This window comes from Pagrus major, chromosome 21 (assembly GCF_040436345.1).
Source record: "Pagrus major chromosome 21, Pma_NU_1.0".
NCBI classification, from domain to species: Eukaryota; Metazoa; Chordata; class Actinopteri; order Spariformes; family Sparidae; genus Pagrus; species Pagrus major.
Window position 1 is genome coordinate 1,366,110 of NC_133235.1, and position 20,823 is coordinate 1,386,932.

General features: G+C 41.9%; 1 protein-coding gene across 1 annotated transcript in view; it reads right to left on the reverse strand.

Moving 5' to 3' along the window:
- rnf2 (ring finger protein 2) overlaps positions 1-19,402 on the reverse strand; it is a 25,433-nt gene extending 6,031 nt beyond the window's left edge. Inside the window, exons 1-7 of the mRNA XM_073490864.1 lie at positions 19,329-19,402; positions 4,674-4,770; positions 4,105-4,265; positions 2,430-2,512; positions 2,159-2,291; positions 1,975-2,074; positions 244-416 (exon numbers count right to left, since the gene is read on the reverse strand). Of these exons, the coding sequence (XP_073346965.1) occupies positions 244-416; positions 1,975-2,074; positions 2,159-2,291; positions 2,430-2,512; positions 4,105-4,265; positions 4,674-4,760 (737 nt within the window). The 5' untranslated portion in view covers positions 4,761-4,770; positions 19,329-19,402. The remainder of the gene's footprint in view (positions 1-243; positions 417-1,974; positions 2,075-2,158; positions 2,292-2,429; positions 2,513-4,104; positions 4,266-4,673; positions 4,771-19,328) is intronic.
- Between the last annotated feature and the right edge of the window lie 1,421 nt (positions 19,403-20,823).

The window sequence follows — 20,823 nt, forward strand, 5'->3', positions numbered from 1 at the left end:
TCTGTATTCACTAGCTTAGCCACTGCAAAAAAATATAAAAACATTCTTAATATTTACCATTAGAAAAATGTATTAAGGCCCAGATAAAAAATGTTGTTTGTTCATTGGCATTAGGGAAATAAATCTAAATGATACCTACAGATACAAAAGAGAAGACAGATTTCTCAGTTATTTGATTTTCAAAATGTCCTCGGTTTCCCCACAACCAACCAAGCTTAATGTGAGCAGTGTGTGTGACACTACCTGTTGTTACCGTCATCTTTCTCCATCAGGGTGGGATGTGGCCTGAACACAAGTTCTATTTCACTGGCACCCCCATCGATCACAGAGTCCCCGCCTCCATTCTCAGCAGCGTTATCCATGTCCAAACCGCTGTCATCACTCGTCTTGGTGCGCTTAATGCTCGGACCTGCCTCCTATAGGAAAAGGTTCAAGCACACAGAATAAGTATGATGACAGAACACAGCCGGAAGCTTTTGAAGATCCATAATTCAACTATTCTCTTCTCACATCCTGTTTTTTAACTGTTCCAGTGATTATATATACTGTGTAAAGTGTCCTTGGGTCTTGTGTAAGGCGCTTTATAAATCCAAGCTATCATTACTATTACTACTATTATTATTACTACAATGCATCACTCTCATGCACAAGCAGTGTCCATTTCCACAATTACTCACCTTTACACTAGTCTAGTGCTACACTAATTGGGCTCCACAATTAAACCATTACACCCAGTGAAACTAAAAATTTTCACTGATCACAATATTGCAGCCGATTCCCAGCAGTGTTTGGAAGGTTTGGCACCTTTGCTTGTTGCATGTATTTGAGCATTAAAATACATACTTGTGTACTTTAAATTCAAAGTTAGTAACTGGAAGGGAAAGCACATACAGGTGGCGTCCAAAAGTCTGAGACCATACTGAAAATCTCTCATAATGTCACATAAACCTGTGAATAATCACAAATTTTGAGAAGTTGTTATTCTAACCAAAGAGGGTCTGTCTCAGCATTAAATCATAGCGAGACTAAAGAATAGTAAGGGGGCAGTGCAGGAACTCTAAAACACTTTACAGAAACTGGATCAGTTGTATCCAAAGTGCACACCATGCGAAGATCAATATATCAAGCTTAGTTCACTGAGAGATAGAAAAGAAACTTCATCACAGATACAGAATTGACTAAATAAACAACACAAGAGTCCAATCAGCAGTCGTCCTGTCAGAAGAAGCTGTCTTGTAGTGTCTCAGAGGACGAGCAGCAGTTTCTAAACCACTTCACAGGAGGAAACAAGGACAAACACTTGAGGTGGGCTAAGAAATACCAGAATTTCACAGTGGATGATAAAAAAAAGTCTGTTTACTGATGAATCCCAGTGATAGATTAGTGTCAGTAACAGAGGGGTGTATGTAAGGAGACCAACAGGAGAGAGAATGATACCACAGTGTTTCAAAGCCACACTGAAACATGGTGCTGGAAGATGTTTTCAGACTCCTGCACAGAACTGACTCCACCCTGACGGAGGAGAAGCACCACTCCATTCTTCAGAGGCTCCACCCTCTGGTTTGATCTCTGTGGAGAAGGATTCATACTGCAGCAGGATAATGAGCCCAAACACCTCAAAGCTTTGACACAACTACTGAAGACCACAGAAGACCAAGGAGTCCTGACTGTCTTCCACAGTCACCTGACCTCAACTCCATTCAACACTCATGGAGACCACTTGAAGACTGAGAAAGCCCAGCACTCTGTGACATCACAAGAGGTTTTGTGAACACTATCAGATCATGCTGGGATAACCTGTGAAATCCATGCAGCTCAGTGCATGCTGTCTAACTGTTTAACTCAAACTGTTAAACTGATATCATCATCTGTAATGAAAGAAATAGTATTACATTTGAAACAAATGCAGAAAAGAAGTATGTTCACTGGGGGTCTCCACTATACACGTATGATGTGTTAAACATCAGAACATACCTGGTTGCTGTGGACAGAAGCGTTGCTACAGTGTGAAGAGTCTCCATTGTCCTCCGCTCCGCTACCGTTCTCCACTGTGTGTCTCTTACCACGCTGCAGTCTGACAGAAACAAATTCAGCTTCTTACAGTAGACTGGGATTAAAGTGAATTTGCATGATTTGTGTGTGAGACTGCTGTGTTTACCTGGTCATAGCCTGGATCTTAAGGCCCTCCTCTATGCTGTGGGACAGGGCTTGTTGGTTGTTGTGTTTGCTGATGCGGGCCAACACTCTCTCCTGGTGGGCTTCATACTCGTCACGACTGGGATAAATCTTGCCTGAAAAAGGATAAATACACAGAAATAGAATTCAAGGACCTTTCACAGCATTCTGACTCACAAAATTGGGAAAATTCTCAGTTGTTCCAGATTTTCTGTTTAGTGGTTAAGCCTCTTTGAACCCTCGTGGTTACTCACTGATCAGAGCATCAAAATTAGGGTCAGGACGCAGCGACCTCTTGGACACCAGCTTCTTACGACAGGTAGGACATTCTTTATTACTGCAAAGACATTTTCATCCATCATCAGTTGAAATTATCACACCAGAGCAACAATGTGGAATCCTATTATTAATGTAACACATTTTAAATGCATCATTTTTTCTGTATAGGTTTGTTTAAATCAAACAATACACTGAAAGTCAACCTCTGAAATACTATTACGTGAGAGTAGTTTGCAAGACATCACAGACCCACAACTTTTCTTACTTACTTGAGTTTAAACTGTTTGAGTCAAAGGCACATTAGAAAAAGAGTCAGTACTTACAGGAATAAGAGAGCTGCACACTAATGAGTAAGTGCTCGTATTAGCTTCTGTTTGTTTTTAATGTATTAACATGTCCATGGTTAAAGGGTTGATGACTGAAGCTTGTCCAGAGCCAGTGTGTACAGAGCTGAGCAGACCTGATTCTCTGACCTCAACAGGAACATGTGTAGGCCTGAATATAATATTAAAAGAATATGTTTACTTTTTTTTCAAATTCCTTATGCCCATGTTTATATGAAACAGTTAGTGGTTGCTCTAATTCTTCCTGCTGTCAATACAGGAAGAATAGATTCCTTTCTAAAGCAATTTAAAAAAAAGTGATCGGGTACACTTTTGTGGACGAAATAGACGAGAAGAACAATTCAAGGGTTCTACAGTGCTTTCAATGTGTACTGGGCATGAGAGCGCTGTTTGAAGACATACGTGAAAAAATTTGAACATATCCTTTAAGCGATAACGATGTATCAAACAGGTCATTTTGAACTGTAAGCTCCTGTAAATCCCCTTCGTTAAGGTCTTTGACAGACATTAGCTTCCTCCACTAGTGATCCAATAAGATGCTGACAAGAATTTCTGATTGGTGCGACCACACCTGAAACTCTGCCTTCCCCTCAGAGGTCACCACTACTCATTCTCTTTGACATTCACTACACTGGATTAGCGGAGCTGAGATCATTACCCCTTGATTCCACCAGATACGTGTCCGCTGTGTTACGGCTCCACTATGGCAGCGGAGCTGATTGGTTTCACTCTAGTCTGTGTGTTAACTTCCACCAGGTCCGCTGCATTGCGTGTCTGCTGCGTCCCAGCTCTGGCAGCCCGCAGCCCTCCGGGGCAGATACGCAGGACTTCTATTTCTGGCGGATGCCGGAGCACGACGCAGCAATTCAGCCAAATTCAACACAGAGCAGACAGGAAGTCAGACACGAAACAACAACATGACATCCAGTTAATTTTCAAAATAAAACACTCCGTGTTAACGACAGCACAAAAACCTCAAAAAAGAGACAAATACAAGCTCTTCTTCTAATCCTTCAGTCGGGAACACTTCGTGTTGTTGTGTTTATAACACATACGTATAACTGCGGTCGTGCGTGATTATGTAATTATTGCGGAAATTCCTCGGTTTCGTAACTCCAACTGTTCGGTGGTGCTGCGCCGTGGCGGATTCAAAACGCAGCTGGTGGGGGTTGCCGGACGACGAATGACGGCGCAAAACCTTACCGGAGCCGTAATGCAGCGGACATGCATCCAGTGGAATCTTTGGGTTAGAGTACTACAGGGGCGGACTGGGCTCTTTTGGTTTCCACTGAATGGTAAAACTCACCCAGATCTCAAAGCTGTGATGATACAGTCAGCGCAGAAGCGATGCAGACATTCTTTGGTTGTCATTGTGTTCTTCAACATGTCCAGACAGATAGGACACATAAGTTCGCTATGCAAGGACCTGGGCGACACTGCTATCTCCAGTCCATCTGTGATAGCCTCCTGTGCCCATATGAAACAGATCAAGATGAAGGTGAGTAAACGCATAGATATATCTATCTGTGGACTTGTACATAAGTGATACGGCTACAGCTCATGGGTTTGATTGATGATTTTAGTTCCTAAAAATCTCAGAACCACTTTAACTGCTGTGTCATTTCATCATTCATCATTTTGGATATTGCACATCACAGAGTTCTAATTGCAGGAGCATGGGGGAGCAAACTGTAGCTCAGAATTGTGTACTGATATGAGCTGATCATGAGCTGATCATGAGCGTTAGATCTACGTCTGCCACAAACAATTGTCCACAAATTGTGTGATTGATTTGTTTAATAAACAAACACAGGCAGAATGATTTCGATAAGAAACTTCTGTGATGAACTGATGACTGACGGTATGAATCGTTACCTGTGGTGTTCTCTGTAGCTCATACAGACTCAGCTCCCAGGTCTTACTGAGGGGTTGAACCCCATTGGTCTGAACTGTCTGAGTCATCACTGCAACACTGAAACACACAAAAACTTAATTAGATTTTCTTTCTGGGATGTAATGATGATCTAGTGATCATTACTGGTGGGAAGTTTTGGTGGCAAATAAATGGGCTTCACTTTTAGTGCTTCTCTACAAATTTGACTCATTAACACACAATCAGGGCTCCCATGCAAGACACTGGCTTGGCATCAGCAGAAACTGGGGTTAAGTGCCTTGCTCATATGACAGGAGGGATAGTATCACCAACCCTGTGATCAACCTGCTCAACCTTCTGCCCCTGAATCAATTAATTAAATCATTATTTAAAAGATGTGAGTTTCATGTGAACACCCTTCTGTATAGTCATCTTGTTTAAATAAATCAATGTGGCTGTTCAGACCTGGTATTAACAACTGTCCTGAGTGATCTGAACACAAGTGGACAGTAACATGCGTCTTAAAATGAGTCTTGTGTGACTACTTGTGATCAGATGTCACTTCCCTGCACTATATGCAAATAAACACATCAGGGTTTCCTCCAGGATTTTTTTAAACCGTGGGGGAGGTCTGCCCGGGTGGAAGAGGGGGGGTGACGACGATGACGACAACATGAATTTTGAAATGTGAAATTATGACTATTTCAAACTGAATGTTTTTCTAAAAACATTATTTACTATAGGGTTTCCGGTACATAAATTGAAAATAATAATTGAAAATAGGATCTTGCAGTATCACTAGGCCAAAACAACAAACACAACAACAACAAATTAAAGATATATTTCAAAGTTAAATAACTAAACTAGTCTATACTGAAATGTTAGGAATATTTAAATATTACACTTATCATGGTACACATCATTATCATTTCTATTGACTTGAGGGAATAACATAACGATAATAAATCAAGAACATTGAGCCTCTCCTTTATGTAACGTTACCTGACGCTCTTCCTCTGGAACATTTCTCTTCTTTTGAAAATAGTTTAATATACTCATCTGAAAATGTAACCAGAAAAGAGTCATGGCAGAAAATTACCTGGGCATTACCTAAGCTAACGTTATGTCGTGCTGTTCAAAACGTGTATCTGAAACGTAACGGGTTTCCTCTATCAATAGAAAATTAAGTTTTACAGTTAAAAATTAATCTACAACAATAATATCTCTCTCTACTGTATAACCAAAGACTCGAAATGCTTTATTAGGCCTAAAGTAATCTCCCTTTAACAAGTGTCAATGGTACAAAAATAAAATAAAAATCTCTCTGAAATAATGATAGAAATAATGCGTATCCTGTATTAACCAATCAATAACACATTTATCCCGACCAGTGATGCCGGTAACGCGTTACTTAGTAACGCGTTACTCTAATCTGACCACTTTTTTCAGTAACGAGTAATCTAATGCGTTAATATTTCCAAACCAGTAATCAGATTAAAGTTACTTATTTAAGTCACCGTGCGTTACTATTATTTTTGTCATTTTCCTTAGTAAAAATATATATTTTTGCTTTCTTCTTGCGTCTCGGGGAGTGATGTCACGTATGCGACAAGTCACGTTTTCAGCATGAGGACAACTCACGCATAACACCACGCAGCAACGAAAACACATCAACTATGGAGAGAGGTGAGAGATGCACGTTTTCGAGCTGGAAATACAGTCACTATTTTGAGTTCGTGTCAGCTAAAGATGAGAATATTAAGGTTAGTTGTACACTCTGTGCTGGCGACAAAGTACTATCAAGCTTCAAAAACACGACGTCAAATTTGAAGAAACATTTGGAGTCACAGCACAGCACAGTTAACTTTACAGAGCAAGTCCCAGCAGGTGGTGTTAAGCAGAGAGCTGCGAGCAAAGCCACGGCCTCGACTTCTGCAGGAGGTCCCCCACCTCCCAAACAACAAAAGCTGGACTTCAGTGCTAAACAAGTAAGTGAGGGAGAGTTGAAGAAGTTGGTCGGGCGGTATGTTGTAGAGGAAATGCTGCCCTTAAACGCGGTTGACTCGAAAGTAACTTGTAATCTAACTTAGTTACTTTTAAAAACAAGTACTCAGTAAAGTAACTAAGTTACTTTTTAAAGGAGTAATCAGTAATCAGATTACTTTTTCAAGGCAACTGTGGCAACACTGATCCCGACTCAGGATTTTTTCTGTAGCCTAATCCATCTATAATATTAGGGTCGTTTTCACGGGTTTGAACAAAACTGTATCAAATATAACCTAGCTTAGGAAGGCTACCTTTCTTTCACCCTTTTCTCTCCCTCCACGTCGGACTGTCATCTCTACTGTCTTCGCCGCAGCCAGACAAGCAGGTGGTGACTCCGGTGTTGGTTTTTCAAAAGGGGTATTTGCAGCGTAGCGTCACATTTCATGAAAAACACCATGTTTTGTGCCAAAATTCACATTTCATACAATTATTTACATCAACATAAACATAAAACAACATAAAAACAAGGTTAACATAACAAAACATTATTCTGAAGGTGTGGCAGCTTTTATTTTGCCGTGGCGGTGTGCCACAATCAATTACATGTAGAGGAAACCCTGCACATACGTCAATGGAACAAACAGACATAAGGTGTTTAACACAAACACAGAAAGAAGTTCATGTAGAACATTTGCTGAATTTACAAGAAGGCCCAAATAATGAAGAATTTGTCAGAGACAGCGTTTCACAAAGTTTATAACGTTTCTCCTAACTCAACAACTCACTAAACTGAGACATTTTTAAGGGAGTCTGGGGACTTTCTCCATGAGGACAAAGAAATAGTCGGTATTGGTTACTGTTCACTGTATTTGTAAAATCTGACATGTTTACTAGGGGTGAGAATCACAGGGTACCTCACGATACGATACACGGCCCACGATACAGCAATTCTGCGATAATCGATATATTGCAAGACATTCATCAAACGATTCATTGCGATATCTGTCTAACTCAAGAATATAAAATGCCCATAAAAAGGTAGGTGCAGGATTTCTCTCTTTATTCACTGCAATTTGGTGTCAGTTTCACAGAATTGGACTCAAACTGAGATGAAACACTGGATAAAAAGTGCATAAAGTCTTAGCATATTGCCTCTTTTACAAACACACTGTAATTTGTCAATGTCCACATGTGCATCACATAAACTGGCATGTCCAAACTGTTAGAAAACAGCACAGTTCTGCAGCAGAACAAGTTTTTCAGTCTGTATATTAAATTTACACAACTATGAAAACAAATTAATGTTAAAAGAAATCCTCAAATAAAAATACAAACTTTAGTGCTTTGGGACCATAACCAACTTGTGTATGTAAACCTGTACACATTTTATGCTTATACTTTTTAAAAGCTTAACAAACTTGTCTTTAAGTAAACATTGACACATTTTAGAGCTTCAACTTTTGAAAACATAACAAACTAGTTACTATCGGCAATTTTGAACGTGGACCCAAGCCCGATTATTTTTATGTCAGCTGTCGTCAACGGAGCACAATTTGTGGCAGAATGCAGATGCGCGCCTCAGGTCTGGAGAACCTGTGGATAAAATGTCTGCTGTGTGGAAATATTTCAAATTAGAAAGCGAAAGCAGTCCAACGGCGACATGTAACATCTGCAATACGAGCGTTTTGCGGGGGGGTAGCAAAAGAGCTGCATTTAGTACTACAAATTTGATATGGCACATAAAAAACAAAAACATGAGTTCACTCAAGCAATACAGGCAAAGGCACCGCAGCAAACACTCGTGGATACTTTCAAAAAGGAAAGAGAAATATCCTCGAGTCAGCGTCATGGCCAAAAATATTACAGAGAAGGTAACTGAATTCATCGCTTTGGATAACCAGCCCACCTCCGTGGTCGAGGATCAGGGTGTAGTTACTGACTTTGTTTACTTGGTTGTTTTTGTTAAAAAACTAAAAAAACTAATGAAAACCAATGTTGCAATAGGATATGCAGAATAAGAAAGAGCCATATGAAAGTATTTACTTTGTTTCAACAAAATAAAAAAAGCTATTAAGGAACAGCTTGGATGCAGGTGATTTTTTTCTTAATGCAGCTGTATTATCTAAGAAAATATTAGTTAGGGCTAAGTATCGGATCGGGACTCGGTATCGGCAGATACTAAATATTAAATGACTCAGATTATATATATATATATATATATATATATATATATATATATATATATATATATATATATATATATATACACACACACACTATTTTCTCAGTTAAGTATATTCTAGGTGCTGTATCGTAGGCAACTGGACTTGTTTCAGTTTGTTGAAGACGTTTCACCTCTCATCCAAGAGGCTTCTTCAGTTCTAACTAACTGGAGGGGAGTTTGCAGGCTTTTGAACTCTGTATGAGAGTGTCCTTACAGAGTCGTTAAGGACACGTCTGAGTTTCAGAGTCTGTAGTGTTAAACACAGTGGACTACCACACCAAAGTCATGCTGCATTCCAGTTACATGGGAGACCACTCGCCCGAGTTGCGAAGTGGGAAATCTCACAGCTGTCTCGCGACATTTCATGAGGCACGCCCCCTTTTGGTCGGAATATCCACTGTCCGACTCGGTGCTCCTGAGAGTACAACGAGTTGAGCGAGGATAGACAAACGACTCGTCAAACAAAGATGGCTGTGCCCGTAATTGATGTATTTTCTTTGTATTTGTACCAAGTTGGTCGTTTTAATGTCGATTTTAAATGCTCTTACACATTTGATTACATTGCTGCTTTAATCCGGTCACAAATTTATGCATTGCACGGTCTTGCTGTGCATGCAATACAATGTAAAGTTTTGTTTTTGAGCTGGTTTGCTAAAGAGGCTTATGTAGCTAACAATAACAATAACAATGACTAGCCTGCTACTACCCTGATGGCGTCCATGTTCTTCCGACTCGTCGTGTAGCGAGACAAACGGGAACGCTATTTGTGCTACAAGCCAGGAAATGACGTCACGTTCTCGCGTAAGAGCAACTTGGGCGAGTGGTCTCCCATGTAACTGGAATGCAGCATCACTAGCCGTTTTTATACTGGACAGCGACCCGCCAATTTGGCTGTCCTTTTTGCGGCTAGGTCTGCGAATTTAGACAGACTGCAGCATATTGGGGGTCTGTTTTGGTCCGCCAATATGACGCCTCGGAGGGTACACTTTTTGCCGCCTCCATTGCTATGTAAATCCAAGGCGTCGATGTGCCGGCAATTGCGTGACATGGGCGGAGGTGTCGATGACGTGCACTGTTGTGTGACCCACAGTCGGGAGTTTTAAAAGCAGGAAACAGCTGATCACAGCAGTCAGTTCATCACTTCATCTGCGGACGTCAAGATGAGCAACTGGAAAGCCGCTGAGATCCGGGACATGCTAACCATCACAGCCGAGAGAATCGTCAATAACCAGATCACTCGTCACTGTTCATGCCCAACTTCGTGCTTCACGTCACGTCACATGTTTACACCTACCCCAGTGGCGGCTTTTTTGCAAAGGAGGAATATTACACCTCTGTTTCACATAGACAAGGCGGCAGATTGCAGCCTTTACCTGGCTGCAAATGTGGTGCATTTTCTAACTAAAAGGGGCTACTGATCTGTTTAGTGACACCTATGAGACTCTGAGGCGAGATCCTAACAGTAGCTACAAAAAGATGGTTATAGAATATCTGCAATCTGCAAAAAGACAAAGCCATTGACAGGCTATTATATTACAGACTGTACCCCAGGGAAGACATCCCATGTATCTGTGGGCTCCACAAGATACACAAAGAAGACGCATCACATCCCCAGCAGCATTAACTCAGTTACCTAGAACATATCCAAGCACTTAGCCAGTATCCTAGCTCCTTTGGTCAGTAACACTCAACACCACATGAAAAACCTTAAGACTGGACCAAGATGAAACAATGGTTTCTTATGATGTCATCACTTTTTACATGCATTCCCACTCAAGAAGCGATTAAGATGGTGAAGAAACACCACTCCTCTCACCTGACAGAGAGGAGGAGACGAGAAAATGATGACATTTCTTATGTCACAGGAACATCTGAGAAACTCAGGAGGATCTTTAATAAACATCATATCCCGGTTCACTTTAAACCTACCAACACACTGAGGCAGACACTTGTCCGTCCTAATGACAAAACACCCAGGCATAAACAGAGTAATGTAGTTGATGCTGTTCAATGCAGCCAGGACTGCACAGATTTGTACATTGGGGAGACAAAACAACCTCTCCATAAACGAATGGCACAACTAGGGATGTAACGGTTACCGGTGTCACGGTAAACCACGGTAAAATTCCCGACAGTGAAGGTTACCGTTTAAGTTTTAATTACCATGGTAACCGACGCGGTCGATAACCACGGTGTGGAAAACTCGCGAGATACTTTATCCAAGTCTCCCTACGCAGGCGCAGCGTGCAACGTGCGCTTGTTATGTAGTGAAGAAGACATGGCGGAGGGAGGACGGATAGTAGCGGCCCTCAAGGCATTTTTCCGCCTTCAAAGAGAACCAAATCTGAAGTCTGGGCGTATTTTGGTTATTATAAGAATGCTCAGGGACAACTGGTCGAAGATGGCAGCCCTATCTGCAGGAGCTGCAAGAAGAAAGTTGTTGCGAGGGGCGGCAACACATCCAATTTACTTACTTATTTGCGCAACCATCGCCCTCAACTGTTAAGTGAATGCAAGGTAAATTAACCTTAAGCTCAGGTGAATGATGTGTGTATGTCGAGTTTTCTCTGTCTAATTTGCTGTCACTAATGCAAACTGACCAGATAGTGGTATAACTGAACGAAGTTGATCCGTGTTTTTGCACGTTATCTGAACTGCTTATTAATTGTAGATTTTACTTTTTAAAGTCGACCTAATAATTCCCCAAATATTGATGCAGAGCTGCAGTGAGGAGGATTTGAGACAAACACGTACTGGGTGGACTGAGTTAATGAATGCAAACTGACTGAGATGACTGACTTTCATCTCAGCTCCGTTCACCGGAGCAGCGTCTACCTGTGGCTCAGCAGCCATTTGATCAATCAGATTGACCGAGTCCATTGACAACAGAAGAGCAAGCAGACAGAGACAGACAGCCAATATATATAAGTAATATCAGAAATATATATTACTTGTGGATTATTTGTAGAATAGACTATATATAAAGAATAATATAAAATGGTGAATATAACAAGTGTCTAGATAGAGATAAGAGCCAAAATAGAGTATTCATAATTAATTTAACAATAATCCTTTTTGTTTTGATCTAAAAAATTATCCAACCTGTTTCTCACAAAAGTGATATGTTCTAGATTGTGAGTTTTGTGATCTGTTGGTTGCACCCTTAGTATTAAGTAACAATGACAGTAATAATTAATAATGACATTTTCTATTCATTTTTTTCACAGAGAGGGTCTGCTGGCCAATCGAGTGCTACTGCCAGTACATCTCATTCTACCTCTGTAACGCAGACATTAAAGGACGCATTTCAAAAACAGGCTGCTTATACCCTAACCCTTTTAATATATAACAAATCTATTTAAATATAAATCTTGGTGAAATTATTTCAATTTATCAGTGTATCAGTGTTTTTTCAACATTTTGAAGACATTTTAAAAATACCGCGGTATACCGATAACCGTGATAATTTTGGTCACTATTACCATGGTGTGAAATTTTCATACCGTTACATCCCTAGGCACAACACAGGAGGGCCAACTCCTCAGGTCAAGACTCTGCTGTCCACTTACATCTGAAGGAGACAAATCGTTCCTTTGAGGACAACAATGTAAACATCTTGACCAGAGAAGACAGATGGTTTGAAAGAGGAGTAAAATAATCCATCTATGTCAAAGTGGAACGGCCATCTTTGAACAGAGGAGGAGACCTAAGACATTACTTATCACCCACCTACAATGCTGTACTGAGTTCTCTCCCCAGACAGCTTAACAACATTCACACCTGGGCTCACCTAGCCCTAGAAACCCACAAGTGGCTCTAACGACTCTGAAACTCTGAGCTCACAAGTGTCCTTAACAACTCTGTACTGACACTCCCATACTATGTAAGGACACTCCCACACAGAGTTTAAAAGCCTGCAAACTCCCCTTCAGTTAGTTAGAACTGAAGAAACCTCTTGGATGAGAGGTGAAACGTCGCATAGGTCGCAAACGACGTCACAAACATCGAGAGGTGAAGCGCTACCTGCGCATAGCAAGCAGACGGTGGTGCTGTGAAACGCTGCAGGATGGTGCGGCAGTGTGGGTGTTACTCCATGGTCTGTGTGTGTGATGTGTTGGGGACCCCCGCTGATCAGTTTGCCGAAAGATGAAGCTGCTATGTTGTTGTGCTACTAGCATGCTGGACCTACTAGTGATCGTTTGTCCTCATCGACGGATTAAAAATAACAGTAAAGTAATTACTGTCACTGTGTGTTTTAAACTGGTACACAAGACTGACTGAGTAATGTCTGTTGTGTTCCCCTTGTAGTATTTATTCATGCTAAATAACACGTCCTGCTACTGACCCGTTTTACTCTGCTGATGATCTCCGGTCATGCCACAGTAGGTTAAACATGCCGGTCCTACAGTGATCGTCGGCATCCACAGATGTGTTTTAAACTGGTGCACAAAGCCAAACTGAGTGAATACACACGACACATGACTTTACACTCCACTGTGGCTTTAGGCGTAGTCTGATCGCCAACTTTTGTGATTGGCTACTTCAATGTGATGTCGGGCTGCGTTACACCAAAAGTTGACTCTGTCTCATCTTTTTTTGCATGCACCGCCGCAGACAAAACGGACTTCCCTCATCAAAAATGTATTCGAAAACCTGCATTTTCACAACGCCAGATCCGATGTGAATTCACTCCCCACGCTACAACATGCTGTGTGTGTTTTTTCCCCTCTTGGCACGCCTGCTGGGCATGATACTGGGGTGTGGCTTGGGGGTGGGCGATATGGGCAAAAAATAATATCTCGATATTTTTGGGGATTTTGTCGATAATGATAATCAGTCGATATCCTTTAAAATGTGATTGCTAAACTGTTGCAAGGAGGATGCTAGCGAGAGGTCATGTGATCACGTCATGTGATCACGTAGGCCCACTAATCGTATGACTGAGGCCGCGTCCACACGGACGAAAACAATCTTTTTTTCCTCCGTCTTCCTCGGCATCGTTTCAAGAATATTTGCGTCCAGACCGATCCACTGAAAACGACTGAAAACGCTGTAGTTCATATTCCAGGCCTATAGGTGGCGCTTATTTAATTCACCAAAAACGGAGAAGAAGAGACGGAGCGAGCATGCGCAAAAAGCTTGCACGCTGTAAACAAACAGACAGTAGACGGAGAAACTGAACACAACAAGGAGAAGACGAAAATGGCTAGTGCAAGGAAACCAGAATCGTTTGTGTGGACCGAAAATGCGGTCGAACTGTATAGAAGAATTATCCTATCTTTATTCAAGAGCATAGATTTTCAGTTTGAGAGCATGATTTCATTCCTTTTCAGTGACACAGCTCCTTCTCGTGCTCAGATTTATTCTCCTCACGCTCACATTTTGTGCTCACACTGAGATGTTTGCTGCTTTCTTTCAAAATGTGTGCTTGAACTCAAAAATCACATGCTTGTGCTCACACATCTTCTTCTTGCACACAAAAATTTTGCTTACATTCAAATATGTCCTGTGCTCGCTCAGATCTAAAGTCTACGCGCTCAGATCTAAAGTCGCATCCCGGCCGCCCCACTAACCCTTTTCACACTCCTGTTTGCATGCGGGGATCCTGCGCCAATTCTCCGCATCCGCCTGTGTGAAAATTTCAGATGTGGCGAGGGGTGAAATTTCGCTGCGCCGAATACGGAGGTAGTATCAGAGGCGCAGTATTGGCAAACCGAACCAGTGTGAACGGATAAGCCGGCGGCGCGGAGTGAGGATGTGTCGATCTGATGGTGTTCACTGTCTGATAACTGAACAGGTCCATCACTCAGCAAAATATAGAGAAATGTCACGGTGTAAAAAATCACCACGACGGTCAGCCCTCCCGACCGAGACTTCAGTGAACTTCCCCCCCAGAAAACAGCCTCCCTCCCCGCGAGTGAAAGAGTCAGACAGTCTCCTGTTTACTGATGGTGATTATGTAATTATGTAATTCAGAGAAAAACGTAGGATGTTTGGTGGGTCAGGATCTCAATCACAACACATTATAACAGCATCCATATGATTATAAACAGCCAGCGGGTACATGTTTAGATTAACAGGAGGACACCGGGGAACCGTTGAAAAAAACACACACATCATCTTCATGACGTGTACCGTCACGCCGGCGCCGGCTTTCTGTGTGAATTACTCTGGTTTGTCTTTTACGCCGGAGCTGCTCGGCTCTGTGCGAACAACCAACGGCGGAGAATTGGCTAACCTCCGCTGCGGTGATAATGCGCTGCGCTGTTGTGAGTATTTATACTATATAACATATATCCATTAATATTAAATTGAAAAAAATCTAAACTACGATAGGCCTAACTCTTTTTAGGATTACTTAAGATGAATTATACATAAATATGCTGGTGTCTTAAATAGGTGACGATTCAAATAGCTGACTAATATAGTAAATTGGTGTATTTTGAGAGAAGCAGTTTTACAAACAGACCATATACCCGCCCCTACGGAGCACTCAAGAGTGCGAAGGAACGCACCCAAGGCAGCATCTGTCATTTGATTGGTCCACACTCTAGCTGTGTCCCTATTGGCTGGTGAAACACAATATTTTAAGTGCAGGGAGGGACAGCCTTGAGTCTGAGCAGACTCCTCAACCGGAGAAGAGGTGCTTGTTCTGAGTGCGTGCACATTAGATTTGAGCGCGCAGACTTTAGATCTGAGCGCGCAGACTTTAGATCTGAGCGAGCACAGGACATATTAGGGATGCACCGATGCATCGGCCGACCATCGGCATCGGCCGATGTTCGGCTAGTTAACTGCCATCGGCCATCGGCAAAAAAAGATTACATTCACCGATGGCAGTGGCCGATGTTTAAGTTGATTTAAATGTCGCATGAACGCTGTGCTCGGGAGGAACCTTTCTATTTTCCTTTTTTTGGGGGGGGAACATAACTATGCCCACAAGAGGGCTATTTTTCAGAAAAGAACTTGTCATGTTAATTACCGTAAGGTTAATGTCAACTAAAAATTGATATTAAAGGTTGTTTTTGTTTCATAAATTTGTCTCATTTAATTTGTGCTAATTAATAGTATGATGAAGAGCTGAAAGACATTTAAAATAGTTCAGTAATGTTTCTGTGGCACCAAAAACGAAATAAATAACAAAAAGAAAAAACATCGGCATCGGCCATCGGCCATGTTGTTATTTTAAACATCGGCATCGGCATCGGCCCAGAATTTCACAATCGGTGCATCCCTAGGACATATGAGACACATATTGTGTGAGCACAAGCATGTGATTTTTGAGTTCAAGCACACATTTTGAAAGAAAGCAGCAAACATCTCAGTGCGAGCACAAAATGTGAGCATGAGGAGAATAAATCTGAGCACGAGAAGGAGCTGATTGTGACACCCCTATCTGCGACCACATTACTGTTGTTTTTTCTTATTATGTTGCTCTGTGGGTTAAACTGTGGGACATTTCTCTTTTATTTGATGAGTGAAGGATCTGTTTAGTTGTCAGACTGAACACCATCAGACCGACACACTCCTGTCCCGCGCTGCTGGCTTTTCCATTCACACAGATGTAGTCTTGCCTCTGTTACGGCTATGTTACTACCTCCGGTGGTGGATAAGAGGCGGAAAGAAACTGTCTCCCTTAGCCAGTAGCCTAGCTCCTAACCCTCCACCTCTGTTCCTTTCATACAGACGGCGAGGCGGAATATCAGCGCAAGATTCCTGACTTGAAAAGGCAATGTGAATGGGGCTTAAATCTACAACAAGCGGCCTCGCGGATTAATTATTTCAGAGATGATACAACACATAGTGACAGTAGCCCTTCTCACACAGAGACGTCGCATTATCGCCGCAGTGGCACCATTGTTTGTTCACACAGAAGCAAAGCAGCTCCAGCGTAAAAGACGCACCACTGTGTATTTGACACAGAAAGCTGGCGCTGCGGATCCAAAAGAGGCGTGACAGTAGACGTCATGATGATGTCGTCTGTGTGTTTTTTTCAACGTGTTTCCCCCGTTGTCCTACTGTTAATCTAAACATGTACCTGCTGACTGTTTATAATCATATGGATGCTGTTATAAAGCGTTGTGATTGAGATCCTGACCCACCAAACATCCTGGAAAGTGACAAAGTTATGTTTTTCGTTCTAAATTACATAATTACATAATCGCCATCAGTAAACGGGGCGCTGTCTGACTCTCACTCACGGGGAGGGAGGCTGTTTTCTGGGCGAAAGTTGACTGAAGTCTCGGTCGGGAGGGCTGACCGTCACCATGAGACAGTAACTACAACAACCGAAATAGTGGAAGGAGACAAACACTTGGTGAGTTAGTTTTTTGCTGGGGACAGATGCCGTTTTTCGGGCAGAAATGTGACGAAGAGCCGGTAGGACAGACAGGAGGACAGAGGCTTCTCCACGTATAACTATGGTATTTTTTTCCTCATATAAGTTGCCAAAGACACGACCAGTTACTACGTTACTGTTGTTTGGTCCTGTAACGTTGCTTTGTGGGCCATTTCTCTTTATTTATTGAGTGAAGGATCTGTTTAGCTGTCAGACTGTGAACACCAACAGATCGACACGCCCCCGCTCCGCGCCGCCAGCTTATCCATTCACACTGGTTCGGTTCGCCAATACTGCGCCTCTGATACTACCTCTGATATTACCTCTGACACTACCTCCAGAGGCGCAGTGAAATTTCACCCCTCGCCACATCTGAGACTTTCACACAGAAGAGGATGCTGAGACTTGGTGCAGGATCCCCGCACTCAAAGGGCAGTGTGAATGGAGGTAGTGAATAAGCTTAGAACAGCTGAATCTGACACATCTGTTCATCATCATGGCTGTAACATTTGTGTCCTATACATACACACTACTTCTCATCCATGTCTTGTTGCGTATGTCTTCTTTCTCATACATTTTAATTTACTTTTATTTAAGACTTACAGAAAATCTTAGCTTATTCTATTGCAATTGCCTTGCTCTCCTAAATATACATTTGTTTGTTAATAAATGCACTCAGAAATGTTGGGACATCCCTGTTTAAGCCATGACTGCTGCGCTGGATCACATTATACACTATACACTTACATAATGTAATTTATACCATTTTCATATCAAAACTCTGTTTACTTTTATGAAATACATTAAACTGTGAGTTCAAGTTTATGATTAAAAACTTTTTCTTGACCAGTTTACAGCATAAAGTGAAATCCCTGCACTAAGATATTTCTTATCCCCACGAGAAAACATGGATTTTCTTAGTTCCCAAGTGACAGAAGAAGAGCAGAAAGTTGGAGATGTGAGTTTTCCAAAAAACAGAGCCACGGCCTGGGCCAACAGGACTGGCATTTGTCTTTAAATAATTCTAATATTTTACTTGAGTTCAATTGGTAATTCAAAGAATTGTTTTCTGCTTCTCGTCAATGCCACCTGAGACCTTAGAGCGATACGCTGGTTAAATTCATGAACAAAATATCTTGAAGTCAACCAGGCATTTACCTCAAACTGTGTATTGGGCCTGCCCAGCTACTTGTGCTTCTTTTCTACCTACAGACAAACAGAGAAGACAAGAAACCCAAATGCCAGGTCCGAGTCTCAAATCTTCTCCCAGCTCTGCAGCTGTGTGGCCATGCTGCCATACATGTGACAGACGAGGGGAAAGTGGGGGTGGTTCATATTAAACACACTGGCTGGTTGAAGGCAAACTCGTATTTCCACATAAACTTAAGTAGGTCAAGAAAAACAAAACCAACGACAGATACTATGACCTTCAACGTCTTGACCAAAATTTCGATATTCTCCGCACCACAACCATCCGATGATGTCCATACACAAAGCCTGCTGTGTTCCCATCACTGACTCCACTTACATGGCTTCCTATTCTCTCCGTTTGGTGGCTGTTTTCGTGTAACGTTTGATATTTTTACACGCTAGCACAAGACAAAGAGTAGCTCTGCGCTGACATTCGACTCTTTCCATCTTACTGATTCCTACTAATTAATTGCAATTAACAGACAGACCCCGCATACAGATTTTATGCTAAATCTGTGGGGCTGGGCTACTGCTAACTAGCTACCACAGAGCTAGCTATTCTCCGTAACGCTAAAATTGGAGGCAAAATAACCTCATGATGTAGCCTGTCTTTAGCCGACAGAAGACAAAGACGAAGAGGCAGTTCCTTTGTGTCAAATTAAATATTACAGCTAACGATACAATAAGCTAATATCTGAAATATTGCGAGGGGGTCGTGAGTGTAATTTGTCTGTGTGACAGAGGGAAAAACAACAACAGAGAAAGAGCCGCCGCACCGAGCTGCTCTGTGCTGTACGAACCTTATTTCCACTGATTACACAGCTGCAAAATAGTGTCCGAGTGGTCATAATACACATATACAGACAAACAATCTAATTATTCCTGACTTGCATTAAATATTACTGTTTCTGTACTTACATTTTCAGTTGTTGGTACGAACCGATCCAGCCAGCGCGTTTAGGCGAAGGCAATATGGCGGATGCACAAGAAGCGGTGTGGCCTGGGAAATGGAGGCGCAATGCCAGAGGGGCCAGGGCTCCTGGATCAAAAAGGTATGGAGGTTCGTGCTCAGTTAAAACCAACAGGCAGCCTATCTTTGAAACAGCTTCCAACGTAAGATTACATTATGTGAGAAAACACCATGTCAGCTCTGAATCACAGCGCCACGATGATAAATCACACTGAAAGATACATCATGCAAACCGATTGTCTGGCAGTGGAGAAGACAGGATGTGATATTTAGCAGACTGAAATGAGTTAAATGAAGATCAGTAGAGAAGATGGACGCTCTTTGAATATTTTACATGTTGAGTCCCTTCCCTGCCTCTTTATTAATGCTGGTTCTTCTCATTCTGCTCAGTAATAGATGTGGATGCAAGATGTAGTTTTACATTGTTACCACTAGAAGACGGTCGAGCTCTAGTTATCTATTAGAAATGGATTATTGGTGTAAGTGACCAATAAGTGGGCCATGATTGCGGCGATGTGCACGTCTAAAACCGCTCTTTCACTCCACCATTTAAATGAACAGGCTATGTTTCAGTGTACAGTACTAATACTAATTACTATATAAGCTGGCAGTTAGGAATACTGTGCTATCAGTGTTAATACACTGTGCATGTAAATAACATAGTATTGTTTCCTCAGCTGCATGGTGTTACAGTGACTGCTGACTACAGCGTTAACAGATGGAGGAAAAACTGATTGGATCATAGAGCCTCAAAACATTTCTGAGGCTTCATGGAAACACACAGACTTCTACACAGGCAGTCATGGGTCCTGCAAAACTGTGCAAATGATCAAGTGGTAATAACGGTAATTACGGTAACGGTAATAACCGGCATGATAAGGTTGATTAAAATGATTAGACTGAGAGGGGAATGGCTCTTTTGCAGGGCTTTCACAACTGACATAACTGGTAACTTATTAGACATTTTTAGAAATTGACATGGAAGCTCGAGGTCAGCCGGAGAGTGAGACAAATGCACCTGTCTTCATTACTGCAGGTGGAGTCAGAAGATTCTTGTCCATCATCAACAGCCTCCTCAATGATAGAAAAGCTGTGGTTATGATAACACATCTATGTAACACTATGAACATCACTACAAACTTCACAAAACACAACATTTCGTCAAAAGGTAGCAGTGAGTCCGTCTTCAGATGAAGATAATAACAACATATTATTCTTATAAATGAAATGATTTTGTCTTTTCCCTTCTGAGCCTGTGTGAACGGACTCAAAGGTAATTCTGTGTTCTGAAGGGTGTGTGTCAAACGTGCAGCCTGGTTCTGTCCAATAGAAGGCCTGGTCAGTGACAAACAAACAAACAAACAAACAAACAAACAAACAGGGGGGGGGGTACGCGCGTGCAAATGTCTGTGTGTGCGTGAGCGAGCGCAGAGGGCGTGGCTA